General features: G+C 34.4%; 1 protein-coding gene and 1 long non-coding RNA gene across 7 annotated transcripts in view; one reads left to right on the top strand and one right to left on the bottom strand.

Annotated features, from left to right (window-relative positions):
- Nucleotides 1-10,732, top strand: part of Pka-C1 (Protein kinase, cAMP-dependent, catalytic subunit 1) — a 128,258-nt gene extending 117,526 nt beyond the window's left edge. For 5 of the 6 annotated variants that reach the window (XM_089862467.1, XM_089862468.1, XM_089862466.1 and 2 more), the window contains 9 exons: nt 2,003-2,064; nt 2,920-3,048; nt 3,159-3,257; nt 5,318-5,400; nt 7,919-8,045; nt 8,127-8,222; nt 8,288-8,410; nt 8,495-8,659; nt 10,200-10,732. In XM_089862467.1, the coding sequence (XP_089718593.1) occupies nt 2,003-2,064; nt 2,920-3,048; nt 3,159-3,257; nt 5,318-5,400; nt 7,919-8,045; nt 8,127-8,222; nt 8,288-8,410; nt 8,495-8,659; nt 10,200-10,325 (1,010 nt within the window). In that variant the 3' untranslated portion in view covers nt 10,326-10,732. Of the gene's footprint in view, nt 1-2,002; nt 2,065-2,919; nt 3,049-3,158; nt 3,258-5,018; nt 5,102-5,317; nt 5,401-7,918; nt 8,046-8,126; nt 8,223-8,287; nt 8,411-8,494; nt 8,660-10,199 lie in introns of all 6 variants that reach the window. The other variant, XM_089862469.1, reaches the window with a different exon arrangement.
- Nucleotides 10,733-24,815: 14,083 nt separating this feature from the next.
- On the bottom strand, nt 24,816-27,248 carry LOC149588518 (uncharacterized). Its single transcript, XR_016379903.1, has 3 exons — nt 27,112-27,248; nt 26,817-27,028; nt 24,816-24,935 (listed from the first exon to the last, which is right to left on the bottom strand). It is a non-coding gene; the product is annotated as an uncharacterized LOC149588518 (long non-coding RNA).
- Between the last annotated feature and the right edge of the window lie 231 nt (nt 27,249-27,479).

Raw genomic sequence — 27,479 nt, 5'->3', positions numbered from 1 at the left:
CTATAATTACCCTTTTTGTAACACCCTGTATATTATTAGCTTTATGTTTTTTACGTGTAGGCTGGTTTATTAAACGTCCAAATCAAAGGCGGCGGGCGATTTTGGTTTAGTCTAAAATGATAAATGTTTTTGGATGAACATGCGTTCTGAACGAGCTTTTAAAATTACACAAATCTTGTATAATTAAATCCAGAATTATAACTTCTAATTAAAATTTTTATCCTTTCTTGAACAATGAGTTAATTACTGAATTACTCTTATCACAAATTATTATTTTTTTAATAATCTTTTAAATTAATTTTACGTTATTTTAAACCATTTGGTAACTGTGGCAGGTGTCAGGTAATAATTAAAATATCCCGATTTGACTCCCATTTAACTTAATTAGTTAATTAGTAATGAGTTAATTAATTTTTTTAGTAATCTTTAAATTACGTTTACGTTATTTTAAACCTTTTGGTAGGTGTCAGGTAATAATTAAAATATCCCTATTTGACTCCATTTAACTTAATTAGTTAATTAGTAATTTCGAAGCTCTCTTCAAAACGTAATTTAAAATATTTGAAAACCCAAAAAATCTAAAGAAACTATCCAATAACATTACTATAGAAATTTAAAATGTAAAGGGTAATATGGACAAAGATTGTAACAATCTCGACATCGTTTTATAATTATCACAAAATTCATCGAAAGCTGTGAACAATTTCTGCGGACTGTTTAATGATAAGGGACCTTGGGGTGCAGAATACAAAATACTCTCTCTATCTCTCCCCCCCCCGCCCCCCTCTCTCCTTTTCTTAATGATTTTTTTAAACAACGTTACTTAGTCGCAAGCTATTCAAAAAAATACCAAATTCATTATGATCAGTTGGTGGTGGCGATGGTAAATCATTAAATATTTAAAAAACTTTCCTCAAACAGTGCTTGGTTACAATTTTGCGTAAACCACAACCATTCCATGCCCTTAATAGTCTTTTTGCAAGGACATAGTATATCATTTAGTATCCAGTAGTGAGTGCATTGGCAATAAGTATAAAAGTTGTCTTTGTACCATCGTAATTCGACTTCAATTCCTTTCCCCCCCTTTTTTGCCCCCCAAAAACGTAATTGGTATCGCGGGAAAGTGTTGCCAGACATTTGTGTTATTTGTGCAATTCAAAATGCTATTTATATTTATCGATACAACAGACTGAAAATCTTGTAGTATTCGGTTCGATTCAGTTCCAAATCTGCTCTAATAACAAAATACTGGCAACACTGAAGCGCGCTGGTTAATTAAATGTTAAATATATATAATTTTTGTGGTCCTTATTTTGTAGATAGTATTATTCTATAATTATAATAAATCTGGGTTTTTTAAAGAAATTAGACTTTTGCAATGATTTCAATTAGTAATCATTGTTTAAAACTAATTAATTAGTCCAGATTATTATAGCTGAACCATTTTGCGCCTTAATTAATAAATTACCGCTGGTTTTATTTCAAATTGTGTGCTTTTGGCTTTTTCAGCTGTATTATTTATTTCTGGCCTAAATTAATTTACTATTAGCTCATGGTCGCTTGGCGCAAATTTGTCAAATTTTTGGTTGATATGTTTAGGCCTAAAATTGTTCTTTGTAAGCCTATTTTTCTTAATTGCCTTTTCAATGTTTTTCTCGCTCTTGCTGGACGAAATTGCTATAAATAAATAACCTTTAGTTGCTGTAGTAATATATTTTTTTTTTTGCATTGTGCAGGATTAGGCCTAGTTTTTTAAATTTTTTTGTAGACGTTTTGAAGGAAATTCATAACCAAAATTATGCCGCCAAAAATCGCAGACAATGAAACTTTATTTAAATATTATGAGCTTCCTTCAAACAATTACCGAATTAGATATTTTTTTCTATACCCACAATTTATTTAATTTTATTTAAATTAATGTCATCTCTTAATTAATTAATTATTAGGAAAAATTAAATGGAAAATATTTATTCGGTTTCTGCATCTTTTTTGTCTATTTTAGTTCGAATATTCTTAGAACAGGCCAAGAAAGAATTTGAAGAAAAATGGAACAGTCCATCACACGTAAGTTCAACTAACGTAATATTAGTTCATTATTACTGAGAGATTGAACACAACGGAAACAATATGGCGTTTATTTATTGAACGAAGTATTGACATCGCTGTCAACAATATTGTTGACAACTTATAAAAATCCCGGTGACCTAGTTTCTTATTGACATGTTAATGTTATATTAACTCATATTTTAAACTCTTCAAAACCAGAACTAAAATTGTCTTAATCATTTACCCGCCCTTTGACCTTCAATTTAGAAAAAAGAAAAAAAATATAGTTTCATAAAGCCTTTATATCGAAATTATGGGATAGTAGGAACATATCTTATAAACTTATGCTTAAAAACAACACTTTATAAAAACCAAAATTAAAACGTAAACAACAAAAATGTATTTTCAAAGTTTAAAACTCGAATTATTATTATAATGTATCAACAAGAAGCGATATCTAGTTTACTAGGGAGAAGGTATAAGATGCCTAAGTATTCGCGTGCCATAGTCCCAGTCCCCCTTTCAAAATACAAGGGGGGTGGGGACGTAAAGGAGGCCCCGGGCTATTCCGCCTCTCCTCAGTCGGAAAATATGACTGTAATTTTCGTCATTCGCGTCGCCGCGCTGACGTGAGTTTTCAAGAACCAATGAGATGCTGGTTGTAATTTAGAGGTGGCGGGGATTAACTCCTGACCTACGTTTTTTTTAACTGGAGATAAAGCTGCTGGAAATGTGGAGAATTAAACCTTCTCCCTAATAAACTAAATATCGCTTCTTGGTATAAATCAATCTATCCAAATATTAAGGCTACCATAGTTTAATTACCATCTTAATTCGATAAAAGAGTTTTAAAATTAACTTTAATTATCGTAGAACACCGCCTCTTTAGAAGATTTTGATAGAGTCAAAACACTAGGAACTGGATCCTTCGGAAGGGTCATGCTCGTTCAACATAAAGCATCCAAAGAATATTATGCCATGAAAATACTCGACAAACAAAAGGTTTAAATATAAGAACATTAATTAATACAATTTTATTTTAATAATAATAATAATCTTCAATTATTTTCAACCAAGCAGAGTCTAATTTAATGTTAATTTAATTTAATTAGGTGGTTAAATTGAAACAAGTCGAGCACACGTTGAATGAAAAACGAATATTGCAAGCTGTAAAGTTTCCTTTTCTTGTTAAACTAGAATTTCATTTTAAGGTAAGAATTTGTTTATTTATTTATTTATTCGTTGTTGTTCTTGTAAACAATGTTTTAAGACGGTCGATTGATGGGTGGTCTACCATGTTCTGTCACCGACCGCGATGGGCCAAATATCTTAGTACACAACCAATTTGGTTGCCTGTAAAAATATTTAGGACGTTTTGTGTGTCGTCATACATTGGTCTGATTTTTACCGGTTTTATTCATTTGTAGAGTAGACACCATATGTCACGTAGTTTTAGTTTAATTTGCACATACACAGTAACCTTACACGTCAACAAGAACCCATATAACACTTGAGAACCTTCGAAGGTAGAATAGGGCTACAATGTTTATTTTTATGGTCGGCCCCGTATTCCCGATTTTTTTTATGAATCATATAGTCTGCTAGCTACGAACTTTCTCGTGATGTCACACCCCCCCCCCCTATCATTTACCCCGGTTTTGGCGACTATGTAGAGAGCTTTCAGATGGGATAGTTGTACGTCACACCCTCCAAAGTCTTACCGCTGTTCTGGTAGCCATATTGGATGGGTGGTCACAGCTTCATTCCCTCTTTAAAACCACCAATGTGGCAGCGTAAATTATGTCACGAGACTCAGCTCCTCCTCCAACTGAAAGCTCACTATATTGGAAGTCGTCAGCCCAGGCTATATAATAGAGCTATTTCAGTTGTGACGTCAATAATACCTAGTTAAAACGTCACTCACGGACTTAGCTTTGGCGGTGAGCGGCCATGTTTGGTATCGCTTTGGTTCTAGGGTCAAACATGGGTCAAATAGCGTGGGTGACGTCACACTAATGCTTCTGAGATAGCCCTATTTCGACTAGCAATATTGACGGTACGTCCCCTCTCAGTACCACTATAGAGAGCTTTCAGGTGGGATAGTAGTACGTCACACCCTCCCAAGTCTTACCGCTGTTCTGGTAGCCATATCGGGTGGGTGGTCTGAGCTTCATTCCTGCTTTAAACCCACCAATATGGCAGCGTAAATTATGTCACGAGACTCAGCTCCTCCTCAAACTGAAAGCTCTCTATTTTTCAATGTTTTGAATGACCCAGTACAAAAATACGGTAGTGAAATTTTTAACGAATCTTCCTTCATACGTTCTCAGAACTTAAATGGGTTCTTGGTATTAGACTGTGCAATGCGCCAATTGTGTTGCCGATTGAAATAAACGAATGAAAATCAACCCTTTTCATATCAAAACAATCTTGAAATTTCGACCCGATATCTGCATTTGTAACTCGGTATTTGTACATACATTCATAGATAATACAGAATAGAAAAATATGAGAATTACGGAACTTAGATTATTGGGCTTAATGGATTGAAATCGTTCAATCAATGAATGATTTTATTTTATCTAACAATGATAGCGTCCCAAGTAAAAAAAGACAATATAGGCCTACGTATTGCTTATTACATAGTGTACGTAATAATCTAATCAAAATTACGAAATTGAAACGCGCAAAAGATTTAATTGATATTTAAGTTGCCTTTTATTTTTTATTATATTATGCAAATCAACTAATTATTTTTATTATTTATTTTTGTTTTCCCTTTTTGTGGTTTTTTTATTGTTTTTCGTTACCCTTGTGTATCTTCTTGATTTTTATTTTTTTTTAATATGTGCTATGGTATTTGGTCTACCCTTTTGTTAAAAAAAAAAAAATACACATTAAAATTGGCAATCCCGTATAAAAAACACATAAATGTGTTCCAAACAAACTATCAATGAATGAATGAAATCCAGGACCAAATTAATCTATATATGGTAATGGACTTTGTACCTGGAGGTGAAATGTTCACCCACCATCGTAGGCTTAAAAGGTTTAGGTAAGAAACGTTGAATTTTCTACGATCTCTGTTAACGCAATGTTTTCTCTTTCTCTTTCTCTTTTTTCTCCTTTTTCGATATTTTCCATTTCCTCGTGGCCTTTTTTAAACTTTTAAACACATTCATCAAAATCCTTATCCTTTATTTCCTAAAAAACAAAAAAAAAACGCTTTCGATCTGTTCTTCTTCCCCCCTATTACGTTGGTCTTTTTTAGGACAATTCCAATTTATACATGGTTCTAGAGTATGTGCCAGGGGGTGAAATGTTTTCTCACCTAAGGAAAAGCGGAAGGTTTAGGTAAGGTGCATGCTTCTTTCTTTCCATTTATGACCTTTCTCTCCATTTTAAGAATATCAGGGAGCCCAGCCATCCTATAATATCCTATATTTTTTGAACCGGGTCTATATTATTTTATTATTATGCTGTAATTTCATGAAGGGTACTATAATATCGTATATTTTTTGACCGGCCCTATATTATCCTAAAATTTCGTGAAAGATCGTATATTTTTGAACCTGGCCTATATTATCCTAAAATTTCACGAAAGGTCCGATAATATCCTATATTTTTGACTTAGACGTAGTTTTTGTATAGTTTAGCATCAAATTCCATCCTAAAATTTAGTTATTTCTTTTATCGAGATCACATTTGAGTTCGCTCAGGGTTTTTTATATATTAAATCAGGGATAGATTTAATTTAGAAGTACGAATGGAGAACAGAGTAATGTGGGCGCGCGTCAAAGTCCCGGACCCCCTTCCACGGGACGGGGGGTATGAAAGAAGAGGCGGTTCATAGCGACAGAGATAAAAAGGAATTACGTATTTTTCGCCGTCCCCGGCAGCAACGTCATCAAAACGTAGTTTAAGTGAGCCAATAAGATAATTTAAATTTTTCGTTACGTGTTGGAGGGAGAGTACGCTCTATACTGGGTGGTCTTTGAGTCGGGCTAAAGTAAGTACTAACCGTTCTCCATTCCTACTTCTAAAATTAAATCTATCCCTGGTTCAATATAACCAAGATAAAATTTAATTTTTACAACACGTAACATATCGGTTTCCCTAATTAATTTCCGTAAAGGGGTTTGTCGGACTGAAGTAAATACTAACCATTTTCCATTCCTGCTTCTAAAATTAAATCTATCCCTGACTAGACACCGACATTTCAGAGTTTGCTCAGGATTTTATATATTAAATATAATTTCTGTTCAAAGTGAAGTCCAATTTGTAATTTATTCAGATTTTTCTACTTAGTTTTAGCTAAAATGAGCACGGCATTTTTAGCCCTATATTTTCCTATATAAACACGTGATTATTTTTTCTCCTCTAAAATCCTATAATTCCGGAAAAACAAACATTCCTATAAGGAATTTAAATTTTTGGCTGTGCTTCCTGAAAAAAAAATGGATGGTCAATGGAAGAAAATATTTTGATTTCAAATAGCATCCATTATTGCCTTTAATTAACATTAATTTAACTTGATTAACCGGGGTTTTAAAAGGCTCTAATGTTTGTTTTTAAAAAAAGTGTGCACCTAAATGTAATACGGGTTTATTATAGTCACTAGTGGTGGATGTTGTCTGTATTATTATTTTCTCGCTATTAACTTTGAATTAACCGTGTTGTTTTTATTTGTACTATTTTTCTTTTTCACATTTTCACTTTCGCATGCTTGCATGTTTTATTCTTCTGCCCGAGAACTTATTTAAGATTTGAGAACGTTAGTCCTTTCAAAGAAAATATACGCTCCAGGAATGGAAGGTATGTCTGGGGGTTGGGTTGACCAAGGAACTTCCGGTCTATGCAATTTCAATGTAGCCGGAAATACCTCGGTCAACCGAGCCTGCCTTTGGAGCGTACTAGGAGGGGCCAGACAAAAATTTACACTAGAGGAAGCTACACTTTCCATTCCTGGGGCGTGTATCTTCTTTGGTCCTTTCGAACGTTCCTTATTCTGGCGCCAAGAGGCAGGCACCCGATGGGACAGGCAACGCGAGTTTGCACCCCCCCCCCCCACGTGTGGTCTCTTGGTTCGAGCCAGGGAAATAAATAACTCGAGGTGTTTTTGGAAACTTTCTCAGTTCTTAAATGAGTTCTTGCTTGTACTAAATTTAGTAACACTTGGGTTAAAAGACGGCAATCTGACCCCGTCTTAACCTAACCAAATTTAAATCTAAATTATCTTAAAACACAGTGAAAACTACGCGAGTAGGTCAGGTTGCCGTTTTATTGCCGAAAGCTGTAGTAGATTAATTAAATTAATATTAGAGGTTGGTTTATATCAAGAAGGGATATCTAGTTTAGTAGGGAGAAGGTAAAAGATGCCTAAGTATTCGCGCGCCATAGTCCCAGTCCCCCTTTCAAAATACAAGGGGGGACGTAAAAGGAGGCGCCGGGCTATTTCGCCTCTCCTCAGTCGGAAAATATGACTGTAATTTTCGTCACTCGCGTCGTCGCGCTGACGTGAGTTTTCAAGAACCAATGAGATGCTGGTTGTAATTTAGAGACGGGGATTGACTCCGGACCTACGTTTGGGCTGGAGATAAAGCAAATCTGGCGAATTTATACCTTCTCTCTGAGATACTAGATATAACTTCTTGTTTCTATAGAGCATGATTCTCTTGATGGGTTATTGCGCACGGTGCGGTTATAGTTATAGTTAAATTTAATTAGTATATAGTTTATTAAACTAGTTAGAGCATGTTTTTATGTATAGTACATTAGTTTCGATGCACTTAACAATACATTAATTAATGTCTATCGAAAATGCTAATATGGTTTAAAAAACAATTTATTTTTTTAAAATAACAACGTACAGCGAACCGCATTCTCGTTTCTATGCTGCCCAGATAGTTCTGGCATTTGAGTACCTTCATTCTCTAGATTTGATTTATAGAGATCTAAAACCCGAAAACTTGCTAATTGACCAGCAAGGTTATATTAAAGTAATTATCACTTCTTTTATAGTTAATTAAACTATAAGAAGTGATATATAAAAAAAAACTTATATCTTACGCAAATTTAAGGTTACCGATTTTGGTTTTGCAAAACGGGTCAAGGGTCGAACGTGGACGTTGTGTGGAACGCCAGAATATTTAGCACCAGAAATTATTCTTAGCAAAGTAAATTTAGACGTTTGTGTGTTGGTACAAAGACATTGGGTACTTAAGCACACCTATTTTGATAGGGCTACAACAAAGCAGTCGATTGGTGGGCACTAGGCGTTCTAGTTTATGAAATGGCTGCAGGCTACCCGCCTTTTTTCGCCGATCAGCCCATCCAAATTTACGAGAAAATTGTCTCTGGCAAGGTCTGTCCGTTTGTTGGTTGTTATTACTAACGAATAGGACAATTGACCAGAGTTTATTTGTTAATTCGCGATGGGGGTTTTCAGGTTCGTTTTCCATCTCATTTCACCTCAGATTTGAAGGACCTCCTCAAAAACCTCCTCCAGGTAGACCTGACCAAGAGGTACGGCAATTTGAAAAATGGAGTCAACGACATTAAGAATCATAAATGGTTCACATCCACAGATTGGATATCCATTTTTCAGAAAAAGGTAACATTGACGTTAATTCGTTTTATGGGTTTTCTTTCCGCCCTGAACAGTTTCTTAAAAATGGCACTAACATTTTTATTGGTTCCTATATGGTTTTGGTTGGGTTATCTCTTTTTTAACACTGTGTTCTGTTTTCTCTTTTTTATTTCTTTTCGCATGTTTGCATGAATCTTTTCTTTTAATTTCCTTCGGCACATTTGTCACTTCACTTCACTTTGCGCGATGCAAATTGCAAATTTTTGCAATTGTACCAACCAATGCATGAACCATACCATAAAGATCCCGGCTCCCTTAACACCTAAAATTGAGCACAAAGGGGACACGCGTCATTTTGATAACTTTGAAGAAGCACGCAATGTCTTTCGACGTACACTCACCGATGCCTTCGGTCAAGAATTTAACGATTTTTAATTTATCCTTTATACCTAAATATTTTTATGAAATTCATTCAAAGTTTTTATGGGTATGCTTGACATTCTTTATTTTCACTTCTTTATTTTATAATTCGAAAGATATTTTGAAATAATGAATATTTTAAATTGGAACCGTGTATCTATTTACAATATTAAATAAGATACGAGAGATTTAAGTTTACTACTACTAAGTTACTTTGCCCCCAATTCTTAAGCCTTGTTAAGTAGATCATGACTGACGTGGTAGACTGACGTAATGTGGTGTAGGGACTATGATTGGCCAGATAGATTTAAAAAGTCGTCTGCTATACGCAAAGGTCTAATTCGTTAATAAGATAGAGAGATTTAAGTTTACTACTAAGTTACTTTGCCCCCAATTCTTAAGCCTTGTCAAGTAGATCATGAGTCCATGACTGACGTAATGTGGTGTAGGGACTATGATTGGCCAGATAGATATAAAAAGTCGTCTGCTATACGCAAAGGTCTAACTCGTTAAGATCGAGAGATTTAAGTTTACTACTAAGTTACTTTGCCCCCAATTTTTAAGCCTTGTTAAGTAGATCGTGACTGACGTAATGTGGTGTAGGGACTATGATTGGCCTGATAGATTTAAAAAGTCGTCTGCTATACGCAAAGGTCTAACTCGTTAAGATCGAGAGATTTAAGTTTACTAAGTTACTTTGCCACCAATTCTTAAGCCTTGTCAACTTTTGTCATGTAGATCATGACTGACGTAATGTGGTGTAGGGACTATGATTGGCCCGATAGATTTATAAAGTCGTCTGCTATACGCAAAGGTCTAACTCGTAGTTAGAAAACTTAATTGGACGTATCTTCTTTAGTATTGGAGATAGAAATATGGTTTCAATTTGAAATTAATTAAATGCTCTTTTGAATACGAAACTAAAAATTGCGAATTGTTCCTTATACCTTACCTATAAGATCGTGTTTGTAGTTGTACATTTAGAATGTCACTATCGTTAAGTGTTAGTTTAATTAGTTTTTCAACTTATAAACTTAATGTTTCAAGTTACGAAAGAATATTACGTCTTTCTGATGCAATGTTTTATTTAAAACATTGCGGCGCAATTCTTTTTTGTTTTTTACTATTCCCCGGCAAATAATAGGTTGAAGCGCCATTTATTCCTAAATGCAAAGGCCCTGGTGACACAAGCAACTTTGATGATTATGAAGAAGAAGCGCTACGCATATCATCTACCGAGAAATGTGCCAAGGAGTTCGCAGACTTTTAAATAAAAAAAAAACAAAAACAAAAACAAAAACAAACAGATAAGTGAAATAAAAAATATAGTTATAAATATATAAAGAAAAAAAAAACAATGATTCGTGAAAGATAACGGAAAATGAATAATAATAACAGGAATAAACATTTAAAATATAAATGAGACGCGTCTACGATACGAAAAATGAAAAGTTATATTTAAGATGAATTGGGGGATGAAAAATGATAAAGGAATTAATTAAAAATAACCCTTTCCCCCCCCAACCTTCTTTTTCTGTCACCATTATCAACTGATGAAGAAATTTAAGACTTCTTTAGAGACTTGAAATATTGTCGACTTAATTAATTAATTAAATAAGTAAGAAAAAAAAAATAATAATTAATAATAAAATGGTAGTCAACATGCGCATGAACGTATTGCTTGGATTTAACGAGTCATTTTGCAGATAAAATTGATTAAATTAAATTAATTTCAGCCTTTCTTCCCCCCCCTCTCCTCCTTCGCCTCCCCCCCAATCCACCCCTAATATTTAATTGGAGATGAAAATAATTTGAATTTGGTTGGATTTAAATCAATCAAATTAAACAACCTTAATTAATTTCTAATTATGATTTTTATTTTTTTTTTAAAACCGAGCTCCTTGCTGTAGAAATCATCCTGGATTAATTAATTAATTTAATTAGGTTTGTATTTAGTTCATTAATTCATTGGGATTTTGTTTAATTAAATTTAAGTCTATCACTAATTAATCAATTAATTAATTAGATTAAGATTTAAGTTATACCCCCTCCTGGATTAATTTAATTTAATTAGGTTTGTATTTAGTTAATTAATTGGGATTTTAATTAAATTTAGGTCTATCACTAATTAATTAGATTAAGATTTAAGTTATAATCCCTTCTAAAATGTAGCCATGAATGATTTAGGGATATTTATATGACAACCAATCAAAAGAAAGAAACCTTTTTTAATTTTAATTTTGGCCAGAATTTTTAATTTTAATTTTAATTTTGGAGGAAAGAAACGGGATGAAACCTAACCAATTAACATTAACACTCATTGTGACTATATAAATGATAATTAAATCAACAACGAGTTAGATTTACGCAAAATAATTAATTAATTTATAAGACTCGTTACCGTAAAAGTAAGTAATCCCTTAAAATGTCCCCGCCCTTTTCCTCTCGCAAGTATATCAATTTTTCGTTCTCTCTCATTAGAGTTAGTAAATATTATCGGGAGGGATAAATTCATTAACCTAATCATCTAAATTAAATTTAACTCATGTCAAAGAATTGGTGCGTGGTTTTTGAATTTTAAAATTCGGAAAAATCATGAATCCCCCCCCCACACATTTTCTCAATTATTCTAGGGTTAATTAATTAATTAGTATTTAAATACTGGTTATATTTTAATTAGAACCATATACATATATATATATATATATATATATATATATATATATATATATATATATATACACCCCGAGATTTTGAAATGAAGTCCCAAAGCCAACCAGTTACATTATTTTCTTGCGTTTATTTCACGTTAGATATATGCATCGTTATCGTTAACGTAACTTACGTAGAATATTATTATTATGGGGATATCGCCGCCGCCAAAAAAACAACAACGTTTTATTTATAAATATTAGATCACTATGCTGCTGCGAGTTATAATACCTTTTAAATCGAAAACTGTTCATGCAAAAAAATTAATTAAAAAAATTAAAATTAATTAAAAAAAAAACAACAAAAACGGAACGGGACTAATGACAGCGGTGTTCGTAAAAAGAACCCAACAACAACAACATAATTGAGGATAATTTAATTCTAATTGTGCCATGCAAAAAGGTAATTGAAATTTAAACCTTTTCACACACCTTAATGGGGGTTTAAATTAATTTAAGGATTTGATTAAATTAATTTAATTCATTTAAAACGAATTTTTTTTTTTCGTTGTTATTAAAAAAAGTGACGTAATTTTTAAAGTGTACTAAATTTAAATATCAAAACCCCCCCCCCCCAAACAAAAACAAAAACGATCCCGGAAATAAATAAAATATATCTGAAAAAAAAAATAAACAAATTATTAAATAAATAAATAAATAAACAACTAAATAGGCCAATGTTTGTGTCCAGAGCTAATTGCATTATAAACCATATAAAATGCCATTTTTCATCGATCTTCTTAGATACTGTGTATGTATTAACAAACAAACAAATATATTGCATGAGAGAAAAAAATAAACAACAACAAAAAAAACAACAAGGTTTTTTCAAAAAGACGAACGAAAATTTAACAAAAAAAAAAAACCACCTACATTCTGTAAATAGATTTACATTCATCATATTATTATTATTATAGTAGAGAAGTTTTTAAGGAAAACCAAACGATTATGCCAGATAACATTCGTCTCCCCTTTAATTTCACATTTACATTTACCCCTTTCAATGGATATGGAATTGATGGTTTTATGAGAGATTTTCAGTTTATTAAAGGTTCAAACTAAATAAACAAACATCAAGAAGGAATTCGGAAAAACATTAGTAGTAATAATAAACCTAATTGCGTTTGACGTAAGACTAATTAATCTGAACACCTTTCATTCATTTCCGCCTTCAAACTTAATACTTCCTCTCTTTTCTTAACCCCTTTATCGAAATGATCGGAGAAAATTTGCAAATGTCTTTTCAGAGTTATGAAATTCGGAGATAGATTGATACTTTTGTTCAAGGATGAGGGCCAGAAAGAAAAAGACGGCGCGCTAACTGTGGAACAGTTTAGGTCCGGTGGGACGCTAGAAATGGGGGAGGAAGTCTGCGAAATCAGGATATTTTTTAAACTAGTCCTTGAGAGCCCCTAATAAACTGGTCTCCGGACTGATCCCCGCCTTTGTTCTCCTATAGATTTGCAATTAATAAATTGGTCCCAAGGACCAGTAAACCCAAACCCCACTTCTTGAATTAGAATAAACTGGCTTTGGACCAGAGGAAGTGTGTTCTATTTCCCAGACTGCAAAAGTTCAGACGAATCACGTACGGTAGACCTTCCCGCCATTTTTTCCGAGTATTCCTCCCCCCATTTATAGCGAGCCACCGGATCTAAACTGTCCCACAGTTAGCGCGTCTATTTCTCTCATAATTTCGCGTCTCCATCATAATTCCTTTTGTTTATATTTAATTCTAAAACAAAAGACAAGACAACAAAACCATTACCTCGATTGTATCGTGATGAGAGATTTAATACCGGCGGTTGCTTATTACGTCATCGAATGATAAAAAAAAATTCATTTTATATAAATAATTATTACGGGGAGAAATATGGGAAAACAAAATTGACTGAATAAGAAAAAAAATATTAGGTGTTATTTGTTGTGAAAATTCCGAGTGAGGAGGATTTTTGTGCAGTGTCATCAAATTAATTAATTACGTTTTAACGAGAAAAGATAAATAATGGTGGTTCAAATCTCCGATTGTACTAAAAAGTAAAAACAGGCTTTAGCTTTCGTCGATCTTATTAGGCTTTATTTACAGGGCGTCGTATATCAACTCATTTTAAAAAAAATAATAATTGATTTTTGTGGGATTAACAAGAAAAAAGACTTAACTTACATATTAAAAATATCAAACAACAACAAAAAAATCGCGCAATAGCCAAAAAAATAAATAAATAAATATAACAATAATAAAAATATATATATATATATCTCTAAAAAAAACCATCCCGTCCTTTATAATTCTCGCAAAACGTTTTTATTTTCAATTAAAAGTAAGAAGAAGAAAAAAACATTACCTATATTTGTATAAAACTAGTTTTAATTTTTTCGTTAAACCGAGAAAAATTTTACCATCTTTAAAAAGTGCTCTGGAAAAACAAAAAATGTATAGTACGTATGCTGAAATCCCCCCCCTAATGAATTAAAATAATTAATTAATTAAATAGCGTGTTTAATATTTATGCAGCTAACAAGAAAAAAAATTATAAGCTCTAAAGAAACCTTTTTGTGAAGAAAAAAAATTCTTGTGAAAAATTAAATCTTCGGTGGATTCAATATTTAAACATTTTATACCGTAGTGTTTTAAAATAACTTGGCTTTGGGGAGATGTTACAAAAAAAATTAAAAAATAATCCACCATAATTAAAATACATCCTTAATAAGATTAAAAAAAATAAATAGAATTAGATTTTTTTTCCGTATTTTTTTTTTTTTTAATTATTATTATTATCTTTGCTCTACACATCTCTCTCTCTCTCTCTCTAGATTTCCCTGTTCCGAAACTCCAAAAAGGTGTTTTTGCGCGGATAAAATTGACATTTCAACCTTTTTTGCTATAAAGTAATTAATAAAAGGTGGAATTAAAGCACTAGACACGTCGTCACAAAATAATTGCCAGATATTCTAGTCGTATAAACAGAATTAAAAAAAAAAACGAACATACAACTTAAGGTTGAAGATAATTTAATAATGAGAATTAAACAAAAAAAAACAATATTACCAACAGCAACAACAAAAAGTATCCCCTTAGAATATTAAATAATAAATATGGTAAAGAAGACGAGATAAAAAAAAATACTAAAAAATGAATCCATTTTTTGCTTTGTTAAACTTTATTGATATGTAAACTTGTTAACTTGTGTTTCAGATGATGTTCTTGTATTTAAAAGTTGTTATATCATACCCGATTTTATAAGTCTCTTATTTGATTTTGCTTTAATATAATCTGATTAATTTCTAATATCCAGCGAAAAACTTCTAGTATCCAGCGAAAAACATCTATTGTCTAGCGAACGTCTAGTGTCTATTGTATGTCTCGTGAGTGTCTAGTGTCTATTGTATGTCTCGTGAGTGTCTAGTGTCTATTGTATGTCTCGTGAGTGTCTAGTGAATGTCTCGTGAGTGTCTAGTAAATGTCTCGTGAGCGTCTAGTGAATGTCTCGTGAGCGTCTAGTGAATGTCTCGTGAGCGTCTAGTGAGTGTCTAGTGAATTTCTAGTGTCTATTGTATGTCTAGTGAATTTCTAAGTGTCTATTGTATGCCTCGTGAGTGTCTAGTGAATGTCTAGTGTTATACGTGGCCTATTATCATGCTGTGATCTAATCTATGATCTAAGCTGACCTATTGGGCCTAAAGTCACTCTCGCTATCGCACTGAATAAAGCTAGTTAAAACAATTATCGGCCACTCCCATTGATACATGTAACATAGTGAGTGTCTAGTGAATGTCTAGTATCAATGACAATCTAGTGAAAATCTATCTAGTTAATTAAACATATTCCTTACACATGACACTAAAAATCCTATAATTAAAACAAATTATATTCCCTGAAGCCTAAAACACGCCTATTTTGGGGAAGTTCAGAAGAACCCTTGTGTTTCTAGTTTTCTACCAAGTAAACTTTACTATGTGAACGATATTTTAGTTCAAAACTGTATTTGGGACCGTCCATAAATTACGTCACACTCTTATGGGGAGGGAGGGGGTTTCTAAATTTGTGACAAGGGGGAGGGAGGGGTTCTTCCACGCGTGACGTCAAATTTAACATTGATTTTGTTACGAAGTCAGTAAGAGGCCGATTGGCTCTCTTATGTTATAGAAGAAGAAACGCAACACACCGTATCTCCTATTTACGCCTACGTGTAGCCAATATAAACAGCGCATTCAAAATAAACAGACCAGCTCACTGCGGAACTTAGGTAGATCAGGACGGTACTCTCTACGTCTGTGTTTAATATTCGCCACTATCTTTAGTGAGGATGAATCGGATGCCGATTGAAATGGTTTCGTTTCTTTCGCACATTTTCTAAATCTGAATCTCAAGCTCGATTAGTCTAATGTTTTCGATGACAGTGTCCAAACTTATTAAGTGTGATCCTTTAACTAAGCTTTATGCAATTATTTATTTATTTATTAATTTTTTTTGAAGCTTATAAAAAACACATCCAGACAATAAAATCCCAAAGCTCAATCAGAGGCAAAAAGCTTAAAACGGTAGAGAACTTCGTAAAAGAGTCCCAAAAATTAATTTAAAAAAATGTATTTCTTCATTTAGTTTGTGAAAAGACGGGCGTAAGTGTTTAATTTTGATCCTTTACACGTTCTTTCAGTAACCATCTAAGAGATGGGGACCGCGGTTTGGACGTTTCTCTTCATCCCCCCCCAATCCTCCTGCCGCCATCATAAAAGGTAAGACCATGGACTCGATTTACATATTCTCAACTCTGCATAAGCTTTCAGTAGTAATACTTCTCGTTCGTCATTGAAGGGAAAGTGAAAGGGAGAGAATTGTGGTGAGGTGATATTTTTCGTTCGTCTACTTATAAGGAAGGAAATTTTGATAGTAACGTTAAGCTATATACTCTCCCTTTAAAATTCCTCTCACTCAAACTCTTCTGGCCATAAGTTCATGTTAAAAATTTATAAGATGCGATAAGTATGCGAAGGCGTAAGTTGTAAACTAAAAGTTTCTGTACGTGTATTAATTGAACGTTAAGTACGTAATCATTTTAGCACTGTTAAAGGTAACTCGATCATCGAGGGGATAATCACTAAAACTTTCTGTTATTCTATTAAGGGTTACTTGTGTGTAATCAGTTTAGCATTGTTAAAGCTAAAACCTCGTTTTTGGAATGGCCTTACGGGTAATCATTTTAGCAATGTTAAGGGTAGCGCATCGAGGGGCTACTCACTCAAGTTTTCTATTTGCGTCGCGCTATTACAATTATAACATAAATAAATTTATTGAAGTAAGGATTACGGGTAATCATTTTAGCACAGTTAAAAGTAGCGCATCGAGGGGCTATTCGCGTAAATTTTATGTACGCCTGTTAAGTTCGGTACGATGTGGATACTATTATGAGCCCAGCCCTTGGGCCATCTTGTTTAACTTTCATTTATTAGTAAATTTTGTTTAATCAAATCTTTCGTGTTCAAGCATTATTATTTGCCGGTTCAAGCAAATTAATGAATATTTCTGTTTAGTTCTATCATGGACGACTGTTCGATTAATTAACGAGCGAGCTTTTTTAAAGTCGAGCTGAGCCGAGCCGATAGGTATCGAGCAACTACGACTCGCGAGCTTAGTCACTGAAATAGTGCTTTCCTTTTAGTCTTTCTTCTCTGGACAAATAGGGTTCCGTTATATTTTTAAATGAAATAAAGCGTGGGAAAATTGGCTTTCTCTAGCCTTGAGCATGTAACGATTTTCTCACATTTTACCGAGCGGGTTTTACTGAACCACTACATTCCTAAAAATGGGATGGCATTTTTTAGTCGTTCTCAAGTTTTACGTTGTTAGTAGCAATTTTTGTTAAACCTATATATGTTAACCGAGCCAGCTCGGCTCGGTTAACAGTCCTAAATTATCATGGAAGAACTAATTTACTTATCTATATCTATATAAATCGAAGTCCTGACTGACTGATAATCAACGCCCAGGCCAAACCGCTTGCCCATATATATCATTTTGACGGAAGTTCTTATTACACGCGAGCGACACCGCGGGTAACAGCTAGTTTATTATAATTGCAGATGTTCGGTATTGATTCAAACGTTCCTGGCAATTCCGGCGTTACTCTATTCCTTGGCGCCATATTGGTATTTCTTTCTAAGCTAATTGAGACTCTATTAATAAGAGTTAATTAAAGGAATTGAAGGCTATCCCTACCAATGGTGTAGTTCCATGACACGTAAAAGGAACATTTAATAAAAGACCGAAGTAGGAGATAGACCAGCTGTTTCCTGAATCTAATTATGTTAAAGTACTAGTTATATTATGTACTATTAAAAATGTTAACAATGGTAAAGAATTTGCAGACTACAAATGTACTGCCTTTCCCTAGAGGTTTAGAAGTGTGGTTAACCCTAAGCCTAGTTCCCGCGAAAGCGACAAAAGGAATCACTAACAGGAGTGAGCCTTGTGTGTGTAAGTAGGGTTTATTCAGGATAGTATTGCATTAAACATATCACTAGGAATGTTAGGACTTACCGAAACTGGAGTCACGCGAATGATAGATGTACAGATTCCTACAGTGATGATCATAAGAAGGCACATGCCTTACACGCCTGATCCTAACTAGTTCCATACTACGGATAGCGCGTAATGCTGAAGATACATTAATAGTAATAATTACTTCTTGTCTCCGTGTAGATGATGGAAGAACAAGTTTAGGGCCTAACCAATATAATAGTGGTGGCAGTTAAAACATCACGTTCACAATCTGACTCACTCGCGTAAACGTGACTGATAAATAATTAGGCTTAAGGAACGAGCAGAGACGCCCCTTAACAGCAATCACGTGTGGATACGTCATTCCACAGGCGCTTTAAGCCTAACTCAAATTAATTTTAAATGACATAAAACAAATACATACAAAACAATTAAGATAAATTAAAGGACATATACCTATAATTTGGTAGTATTCCTAACAAAAGAACGTATTAATTAATTATTTATTAAGAGTCAAAGGCAAGTCAGCAAATTATTATTAAGTGGGGTTAACTTGGCAGTCCAGGGGCGCCGATCATGTGGGGGCCTGAGCCCCCACGGGGAAAAATGAGAGGGGGCTCAGCCCCCTCTGGGAAGCTGCGTTTAACTTTATGGGTGCCACTTTGAGTCGGACGAAACTGGTTCCCCACGTTCACTCTTTTGACCCTATAAGGAAAATATTACTCCATTCCTTGCCGCCATATTGGTATTTCTTTCTAAGCTATAAATGTTTATGTTTTGAGGCATACCAAGTACAATAAACGAGGGGTCCGACTATACCAATAAAAAAGCGTACGGAATTTCGGGATTTCTTCTTGATTTCGCCTAAGATTTCGGAATTTCCTATTTGATTTCGTAATTTATTGATTACTTCAAAGATTTCGCGAGAAGCGTACGCTTAAGTATAATTTAATAGTGAGATTGAAGTCGTTTATAGTGTTACCGAGGGGCATTCTGGCCTCAGTGTAGAAGAGCGCTATTTGGGAGAGCTAATTTATTTTTAAATCCATCCACCGGACTGAAACAATGGTTGGGTAGTTATTTTTGTTTATTAATTAGTCTTAGTTCCGAGGTAATTATTTAGCAACTCTGGGTTATCTAAACAAATAATTTAATACGAAGTTATAACAAGACGACCCAAGGGCTGGGCTCGTACAGTAGCCACATCGTACCGTACTTCGATGCGCATCCTTTAACAGTGGTAAAACATGGTACCCGTAAATACCCATTAAAAGAAGTACAGAAAATCAGAGTGAATAGCCCCTCCATACTCTAACAAAAAATGAGAACCCTTTATCCTTATTTCTATAAATTTATTTACGTTATAAGTGTAATATCCGCGGACACAAGCTAGTACTTTCTTTTAAAACTCTTCTCGTTTTGTGGAGAAATAGACGTGTTTTGGGAACGTTCCCCTGTCGCTAGCTCGATAGAGAAGCTCTCCGGGTCCAGGATTACAGTTTAACAAAGCTTGTTTTACAAATACGAAGGTGTATTTTGGTTACTTTTAGGGTTGGTCGCTTTAGAATTTGAGAGCTTAAGGTTTTTACTTATGTTATTTTTGTATACAAGGTTGGGTGGGGGGTTTTTTTTTTACTACCGTTCACTTGCACTTATATATATATATATATATATACATATATTTCTTTTATACGCTTAATCTAAACATGGTTAATAATATTTATGCAATTTTTCAACACTCAGTGACTTTACGCACTTCCTATCTGGACGCAAAAGCATAATGCTACGTTTTGCCACCAAATACCCTGGTTTTCCATCCTAACAACCTCTTTTTCCACCGTAGGATATTAGCGTGGAAAAATAGTGGAAATTCTAAGCCCATTAAAATTTGTTAATAATAGAAATTTTCTTATTATTTTCAGTACCTGGACTCATCACTCGGAAGTTAAACGTTTATAAAAATATTCTTGTTATATTCATTATTAATATTTTTAATAAAATCTAATGTATCAATGAAATATATTTCTAAATAAAAACTTTATAAAATATTATTTGATAAAATTATTTCTATATATAAGCTTATTAATTATATTATAGTTATGGCGTCAAATAATAAAAAGAATAAAAGACTTTAACCAAAGTTATAAAAATGATTACCACATTTTTGAAAAGTATTTTAATTACAAATTTTTATTATATCCGAATGTATCAAATTTCGAAATAAAATATTGAATTAATATTTATAAGTCTGCCTGATAAATTTATTTTTACTTGTAAGCTTACTAATTATATTTAGTGACTAAGGTATAGAAACTCGCTTCATACCTCTGAATTAGAGTATGATTAAAGTGCTTGCTCAACATAGTAGAGCCGTCAGTCGAGTATGAATATTTTGAATACAGTTTCAAAGTTATAATGAATGATTTTATTCGAAGTGCATTGCACCAAGAAGTTATAACTTCTTGATTGCACTGAAGCGTGTCGTAGCAGCCACGTAAAACAAACAAACTAATGCTTTAACTAGTGCTGGTTACATAACTGTGTGTTTGCTTATGTGTGTGGTAGTGAACGGATTTACGAGTAATTATCGAGGGGCTACTCACTAAAAACTCGTTAGTGATTTTAAACGGGATAGGGATTTGGGGTTACTTAGGGGCTATGGGTTATTATTATTATTAATATTAACGGATAATTAAGCATTAACACATTTGCCACTAGGGGCGCTGTATACGTAGTTACGTATTTACTGACATCTAAAACATGAAAAACTTCTGCTAGACATTCGTGTAAGCAATAGATAGTTCATAAATTGCCGCTAGGGGCGCTGTGTACGTAGTTACGTATTTACTGACATCTAAAACATGATAAAATTCTGCTAGACATTCGTGTAAGCAATAGATAGTTCATAAATTGCCGCTAGGGGCGCTGTGTACGTAGATACGTATTTACTGACATCTAAAGCATGGTAAATTTTTGCTATGACGTCATATCCGGTGACGTGGCCAACGACGTAATATCCGGTGACGTCACCAATGACGTCAAATCCGATGACGTGACCAATAACGTCATATCCGGTGACGTCACCTATGACGTCATATCCGGTGACGTCACCTATGACGTCATATCCGGTGACGTCACCTATGACGTCATATCCGGTGACGTCAGCTATGACGTCAACGAGGTAATTGACTTGTGACGTCACGACAGATGTTAATGGTAATAGGTAATGATTGTCCATTCAGTTTACCTAGCCTTCATTCATTTAGGCCTAGCGTTCATTCATTTAGTAGGCCTAGCGGTGTTCAGCTATTTGAATTTCATGCCTGGGATATGGCGCACCCGAGTCCGCGCATAGGAGCTTTTAGCGCCACCGCAACGTTGGAAATTTACTTAGTTGATCGTTCGAGTCAGCCGGCTCATTTGATGCCTGGAAGCCGTCGAGGAAAGTCGCTTGGAAAAACCTCTCCCGTTCAGCTGATCGATACGGGTCATGCAGTTCATTCGTTCCCGCAAACCGTCGAGGAAAGTCGCTTGGAAAAACCTCTCCCGATCGTGACCCCGGCTTTTGAAGTTGAATCTTGATCGTTCCGCCATTTCGCTGATCGTTCTTCCCGAGGATGCAAGCTGAATTCGAAGCTCTTCAACGTACTTGGCGGCCATTGCTTGGCCTCGTGGTGCTTTAAGAGTCCGTAAGCCTAACTTTATAATAATCCAAACTCATCTAGCCCCCCTTAAATTATTTATTTTATTTCAAGTGCTTAAATTAATTAAGTAGTGTTAAATGTTAGTGAATTTTATTTATTTATAAAAAAAATGTTAGTGAATTTTATTTATTTATTACAAATCAAGTACCACAAATAAAATTTTACAACGAGATGCTGTACAAGAGAGAATCCCTTAATAATTAGTTTAGGGCCTATTATTAGCTATTAAAAGGGGTACGTAATTAATTTAGATATAACGCGACAGATTTTCGGAGATCAGGTCCCGCCGAGAGAATTTTAGAACATGAGGCCAGGTGCCCTAAGCCTAAATTAAGCCTTGTCCCACTTAAAGCCTAGTTATTTACGGGGTCTGTCTGTGGGAATAGTTTTAAAATAAATAGCGGGTTTTCCTAAAATTAGATTAGGGCTATTGTTAATTAATTTAGAGACAAAGCGTCAGTTTCTAAAATAAAGTTCCGCAGAGAGAATTTTAAGACACGTGGACAGTTGCCCTAAGCCTTTTCCAATTTAAACCCTAGTTATTTACGGGGTCTGTCTGTGGGAATAGTTTTAAAATAATTAGTTAGCAGGTTTTTCTAAAATTAGTTTAGAGGCTATTGTTAATTAATTTGGAGACAAAGCGACAGTTTTTCGAAAATCAAGTTCCGCAGAGATAATTTTAAGACACGAGGACAGTTGCCCTAAGCCTAAGTTAAGCCTTGTCCCATTTCGACTCAAGTTATTATTTATGGGTTCTACCTGTGGCAATAGTTTTAAATAAATAAATGGCAGCTTTTAATTAACTTAATTTAGGGGATATTTTAAATTATGAAGCTATTATAAGGGGCACGCAATTAAATTTAAATAAATGGCAGTTTTCCTAAAATTAGTTTAGTGGTATTTTAAATTATTTTCATTATTAAATTACATAATTTAATTTAAAATTAAATGTAAGGTTTTCCTAAAATTATTTTCTATTCAATTATGGTAAATAATTAGTTAGCCAGAGTATTTAATTATTTAAGGGTGGGAATCAACGGTAGTCAAGCCTTCTTTATTCAGAGTGGCAATTAGTCGGTGGTAATTGGTCTTTCTCTCTAAATTTAGTAGCCCGTTTTTTAATTAAGGACCACCCAAAAGTAGGCAATAGTTTAAGATGTGTTATTAATATGTTTTCATTTATAGATGCAGCTGATATTCTTGGATTTTCTGTGACTGGTCATTATATGATGTATCTTTCCCGATAACTGGCGATCCCGAGACTTATCATTCCTGATGACATCCTTTGTTGGATTAACATTGCACGATGACTTCCGCTGTTCTGGACTTGCTATGTATCATTCCCGATGACAAGCTTTGTTGGATTCCGTTACACGATGTCTTCTTCCGGACTTGGCAATCTCTCTCAACATTCGAGTCGAAGTTATGGAGAAAATCATCGAAGCTAGAAGACACAAAATTCAACTTCTTTACTTGAAAATTTTACATGTAACCACTTATTTTAGTTTTTTTACTTGCCATTTTATATGTAACTACTTATTATTTTTTTCGCGTTCAAACTTTAACTTATATAACTCTTTAATAATTTTTTTGTTCGAAATTTTTGTAAACACTTGGTTTTTTTGTTTATTGAATAAATTTTGCCTTAAACCTCGTTCTTTCTTTTCTTTAAATTTTTACGATACTAGACTTGGCTTCAATTTTTTAATGTCTGGACTTAGGGGGGTTTTTTTGCCCCTTTTAGGCTTATTTTTTAATAAAATAAAGAACAAATTACACTAAAAAAAAATTAATAAAAAAAATTAATTTTTTGTGAAAAATTTATTAAAAAATAAAAAAATTATTAAAAAAAGCATAAAAAAGGTCAAAAAAACTACCCTAAGTGTTTTTCGACTATTTTTGTTCCTTCCCCAATATCGAAACTTAAATTTTAAACTTAAGCTACCACCCCCAAAGTAAGCCTTGCGAGCCCAATTTAAATTTAACAAGTCCCTGTTCAACTCGGGAATTATTAAATTTAAACTAAAGCCCGCTGTGGAGCCCCCAAAACCAGGAAACTTCGTCCTTAGCAAGGGATTTCCAATGAAAGTCCACTCGCAGACGTCCAATTCTTCCTGCGCAAGAACAATTCGAATTAGTATTTGGAAAAAGGCACACGAATAACTTGAAATTAATTACCTTAAAACGAAAATCCACTCAGGGAAAGAATACCATAAAAAGCTAAGCCTCGCCTCAAACCCGCTTAAAATCGTGTTTACTTTTAAAGGAGAAAGCGTATAAGCAACCTTCTACCTTAAACCTAAATCAGAAATTTATTTAGATCCTACAAAACTCCCTCAAAGAGTTGCCAAACGCTTTTCCTCTAAAAATATAATTAAAACCATAAACTAGATACCTTAATACCGCTAAGGGAATCTCACCCTTGAAATCCTGATTACGCGTTCATTATTCTTAAAAGGGAGGGCTAGGACCAGTGTTCACCTATTCCATAAGTAAGATTTTATTTATGTCCTGGCGAAAAGAAAAATCCCTAAAAATTAAAGGACACAGCGCTTCCCTTCTAACAATAAATAGAATAATAAATAATAAACTAAATACCCTAATAATGGTCTAAAAGTCGCTTCACACGCTGTCTAAATAGTTTTGCTAGTGAGATTCCCTTTCAACGGATAAAATCAAAGTGTAGGCCCGAATTAAGAATGGAATTGTCCTGTTAATATTGCTATAATTACTATTAATAAGATTTAATTATTGCACTAAGGGCCTAAAGTGTTTCACACGCTGTCTAAATAGTTTTTGTAAAGAGATTCAGTTTCAACGGATAAAATCAAAGTGTAGATCCGAATTAAGAATGGAATTGTACTGGGTTTATTGACCTGATTAATATTAGGTGCCATTTTTTGCCAAATAAATAGTTATTCATTCTAGAATCCAACATAAATTGTTCCTTTGGAAACGCATGATAGCTATCAAAAATAAAATTCAAACAATCAAATACAAATTAAAATTATTATCAACTTAAATTGCACAAGTATTTTCAGGGCCGGATTAAGCAATTTTGCACCCGGGGGCCGAGATAATGCGCGCCCCCTTAAGTTCCCAAAAAAAAAGGAACAGCAAATGTTGCTAAGGGGGGAATAGTTTAAATCAATGTGCCCCCAACAAGCGCTGCGCCCGTGGGCCTGTACCCCCTCGCCCCTCTAACTAAACATAATCAAAGGGCATCTTCCCATATCTAGTAGAACCAGAGTTATGAACCCCCAAAATTGGGTATAATGCTATTCCTATGGAGTGTTTGTTTAAGAACATTTTTCTCAATTACTCAGCCCCCTTTTTACTCGATCCCAAAATTTTACTATGGTTGGATGGGGGGGTAGGGGGCAAATAGGACTATAACATAATCAAAGGGCATTTCCCAATCTCTAGTAGAACCAGAGTTATGAACCCCAAAATTGGGTGTAATGCTATTCCTATGGAGGGTCTGTTTATGAACATTTTTCTCAATTACTCGGCCCCTTTTTACTCGATCCCAAAGATTTTAGTATGGGGGGAATAGGACTATAACATACTCAAAGGGCATCTTCCCATCTCTAGTAGAACCAGAGTTATGAACCTCCAAAGTTGGGTATACTATTCCTATGGAGGGTCTTGTTTATGAACATTTTTCTCAATTACTCGATCCCCAAGACTTTAGTATGGTTGGATAGGGGGGGGGGCAAATAGGACTATAAGATACTCAAGGGGCATCATCCCTAATCTAGTAGAACCAGAGTTATGAGCCTCCAAAGTTGGGTCATACTATTCCTATGGAGGGTCTTGTTTATGAACATTTTTCTCAATTACTCGGCCCCTTTTTACTCGATCCCCAAGATTTCAGTATGGGTGGATGGGGAACTGAATGCGCCCCAACAAGCCTTGCACCCAGGACAGTGCCCCCTCAGCCCCCCTTTAATCCGGCCCTGAGGGTATTATGAATAACATCAGTTTTACTTTCAAATAAATCTTTTAACGTAACTAGAAAAATAAATACTAATACTTTATAGGGTCAATCTTGAAATATCTATTAAATAATCACTTTGAATTTCTTTTAAACCGACTAAAAAGATTGAATAGTAAAACCAGGAATAAATGCAATGCGCAATTAATAAGATTAATTTGAAATATTTTGAATAAGTAGGACATAAATGTGAATCACGAATACTGTGTGCCCTTTTACCACAACTCCCCAAAATAAACTAAGGCTATGTTTTCTACAAACAAAGGTCGTAATTAAGAAACCTATTTTGCACGCTTAACAATCAACTCTCCACTTTTTTTGGCTCCTGTGGGGGAATGTCCAGCTAGGGTCTATGAGAAAACCTTACAGCTCCGAAGAACATAGAGGCACATACGGGCCATTATAGTTTGAAGTACTGTTTCAGCGCTGACTTAAATTGGGCAATAGATTTTAATGATACAATCTCAGGGGGAAGTGAATTCCAAATGGGGACCAATCTACGAAAAAAGCAGTGCTTAAGCTGGTTTTTACGGGCATATCGGTGGAATAATCTTTTACCATGACCCCTTTTGGGGGATATAGAGAGGGCATCAGAAAAATAAGTTTGATTAGGGGAGTTTAAGATTTTGAACAAGCTTAAAAGGTCAAAATATTTCCAACGCGTTGTTAGGGAAGACCAACTAAGAAGAAAGTCGAACTTCCCTTGGTAGGTGTCGGAGTCTAGTTGGGATTCGGGAGAAACAACCCATATCAATAGCGGAATGGGGGTAACGTTTAAGTCCCATTTGGTTGCGATGAAGCTTTGTTATTTAATCTAAATTAACCCTTAATATATAAATGAAATATTTACCTGGAAAGATCTCTGTAGGCACCACTGAAATAGGCTTCAGTCTTCAGGCCAACTCCCAAAATGCCCAGGATACTAAGCCTTGGTCGTAGTGTGCCAACGCGGCTCGGAGTCGGCGAAGACCGGCGAATTTCGAAGACATAGGATACTAAGCCTTGGTCGTAGTGTGCCAACCGTATTTGGTACGGTTAAGCATAAATTTTCCACTTGCGACGCTTAATTTCCGATCGGTTGCGATAAAACATTCGTATTTAATCCAAATTAACCCTTAAAATATAAATAAAATCAAAATATTTACCAGCAAAAATCCAACAAAAATTCGCAGCAGCCAGTTGTCTCGGAAAACGCCCCAAAAAGAACCCAGAATGAAAAGGGTTATTGCTTGCAAACATTGACCGCTAGATGGCGCTGCTGAAGTTAGGCAGACTTCAAAATAGAGTGCTGTCAGAAGCGCCGGTGTGACGTCACCCATGCTGTTTTCCCATAAAGAAAAAACGGTAACTGTCATGGCCGCTCATTGCTAAAGGCAGACTCGTGACGTTTAACCTTGGATCTGACGTCACAACTTACAGCACTCTATACGGCGGGAGCGTGCGTTTCAATTTTATTGTTTCTATTTTCTAATATAATTAATAATTTAGTTAATTATAATTTAATAATGTCTTC

This window comes from Phalangium opilio, unplaced genomic scaffold, assembly GCF_054372755.1.
Source record: "Phalangium opilio isolate 3A_F unplaced genomic scaffold, DU_Popi_V2 ptg000540l_1, whole genome shotgun sequence".
NCBI classification, from domain to species: domain Eukaryota; kingdom Metazoa; phylum Arthropoda; class Arachnida; order Opiliones; family Phalangiidae; genus Phalangium; species Phalangium opilio.
This window is presented reverse-complemented; position numbering and strand designations above follow the sequence as displayed.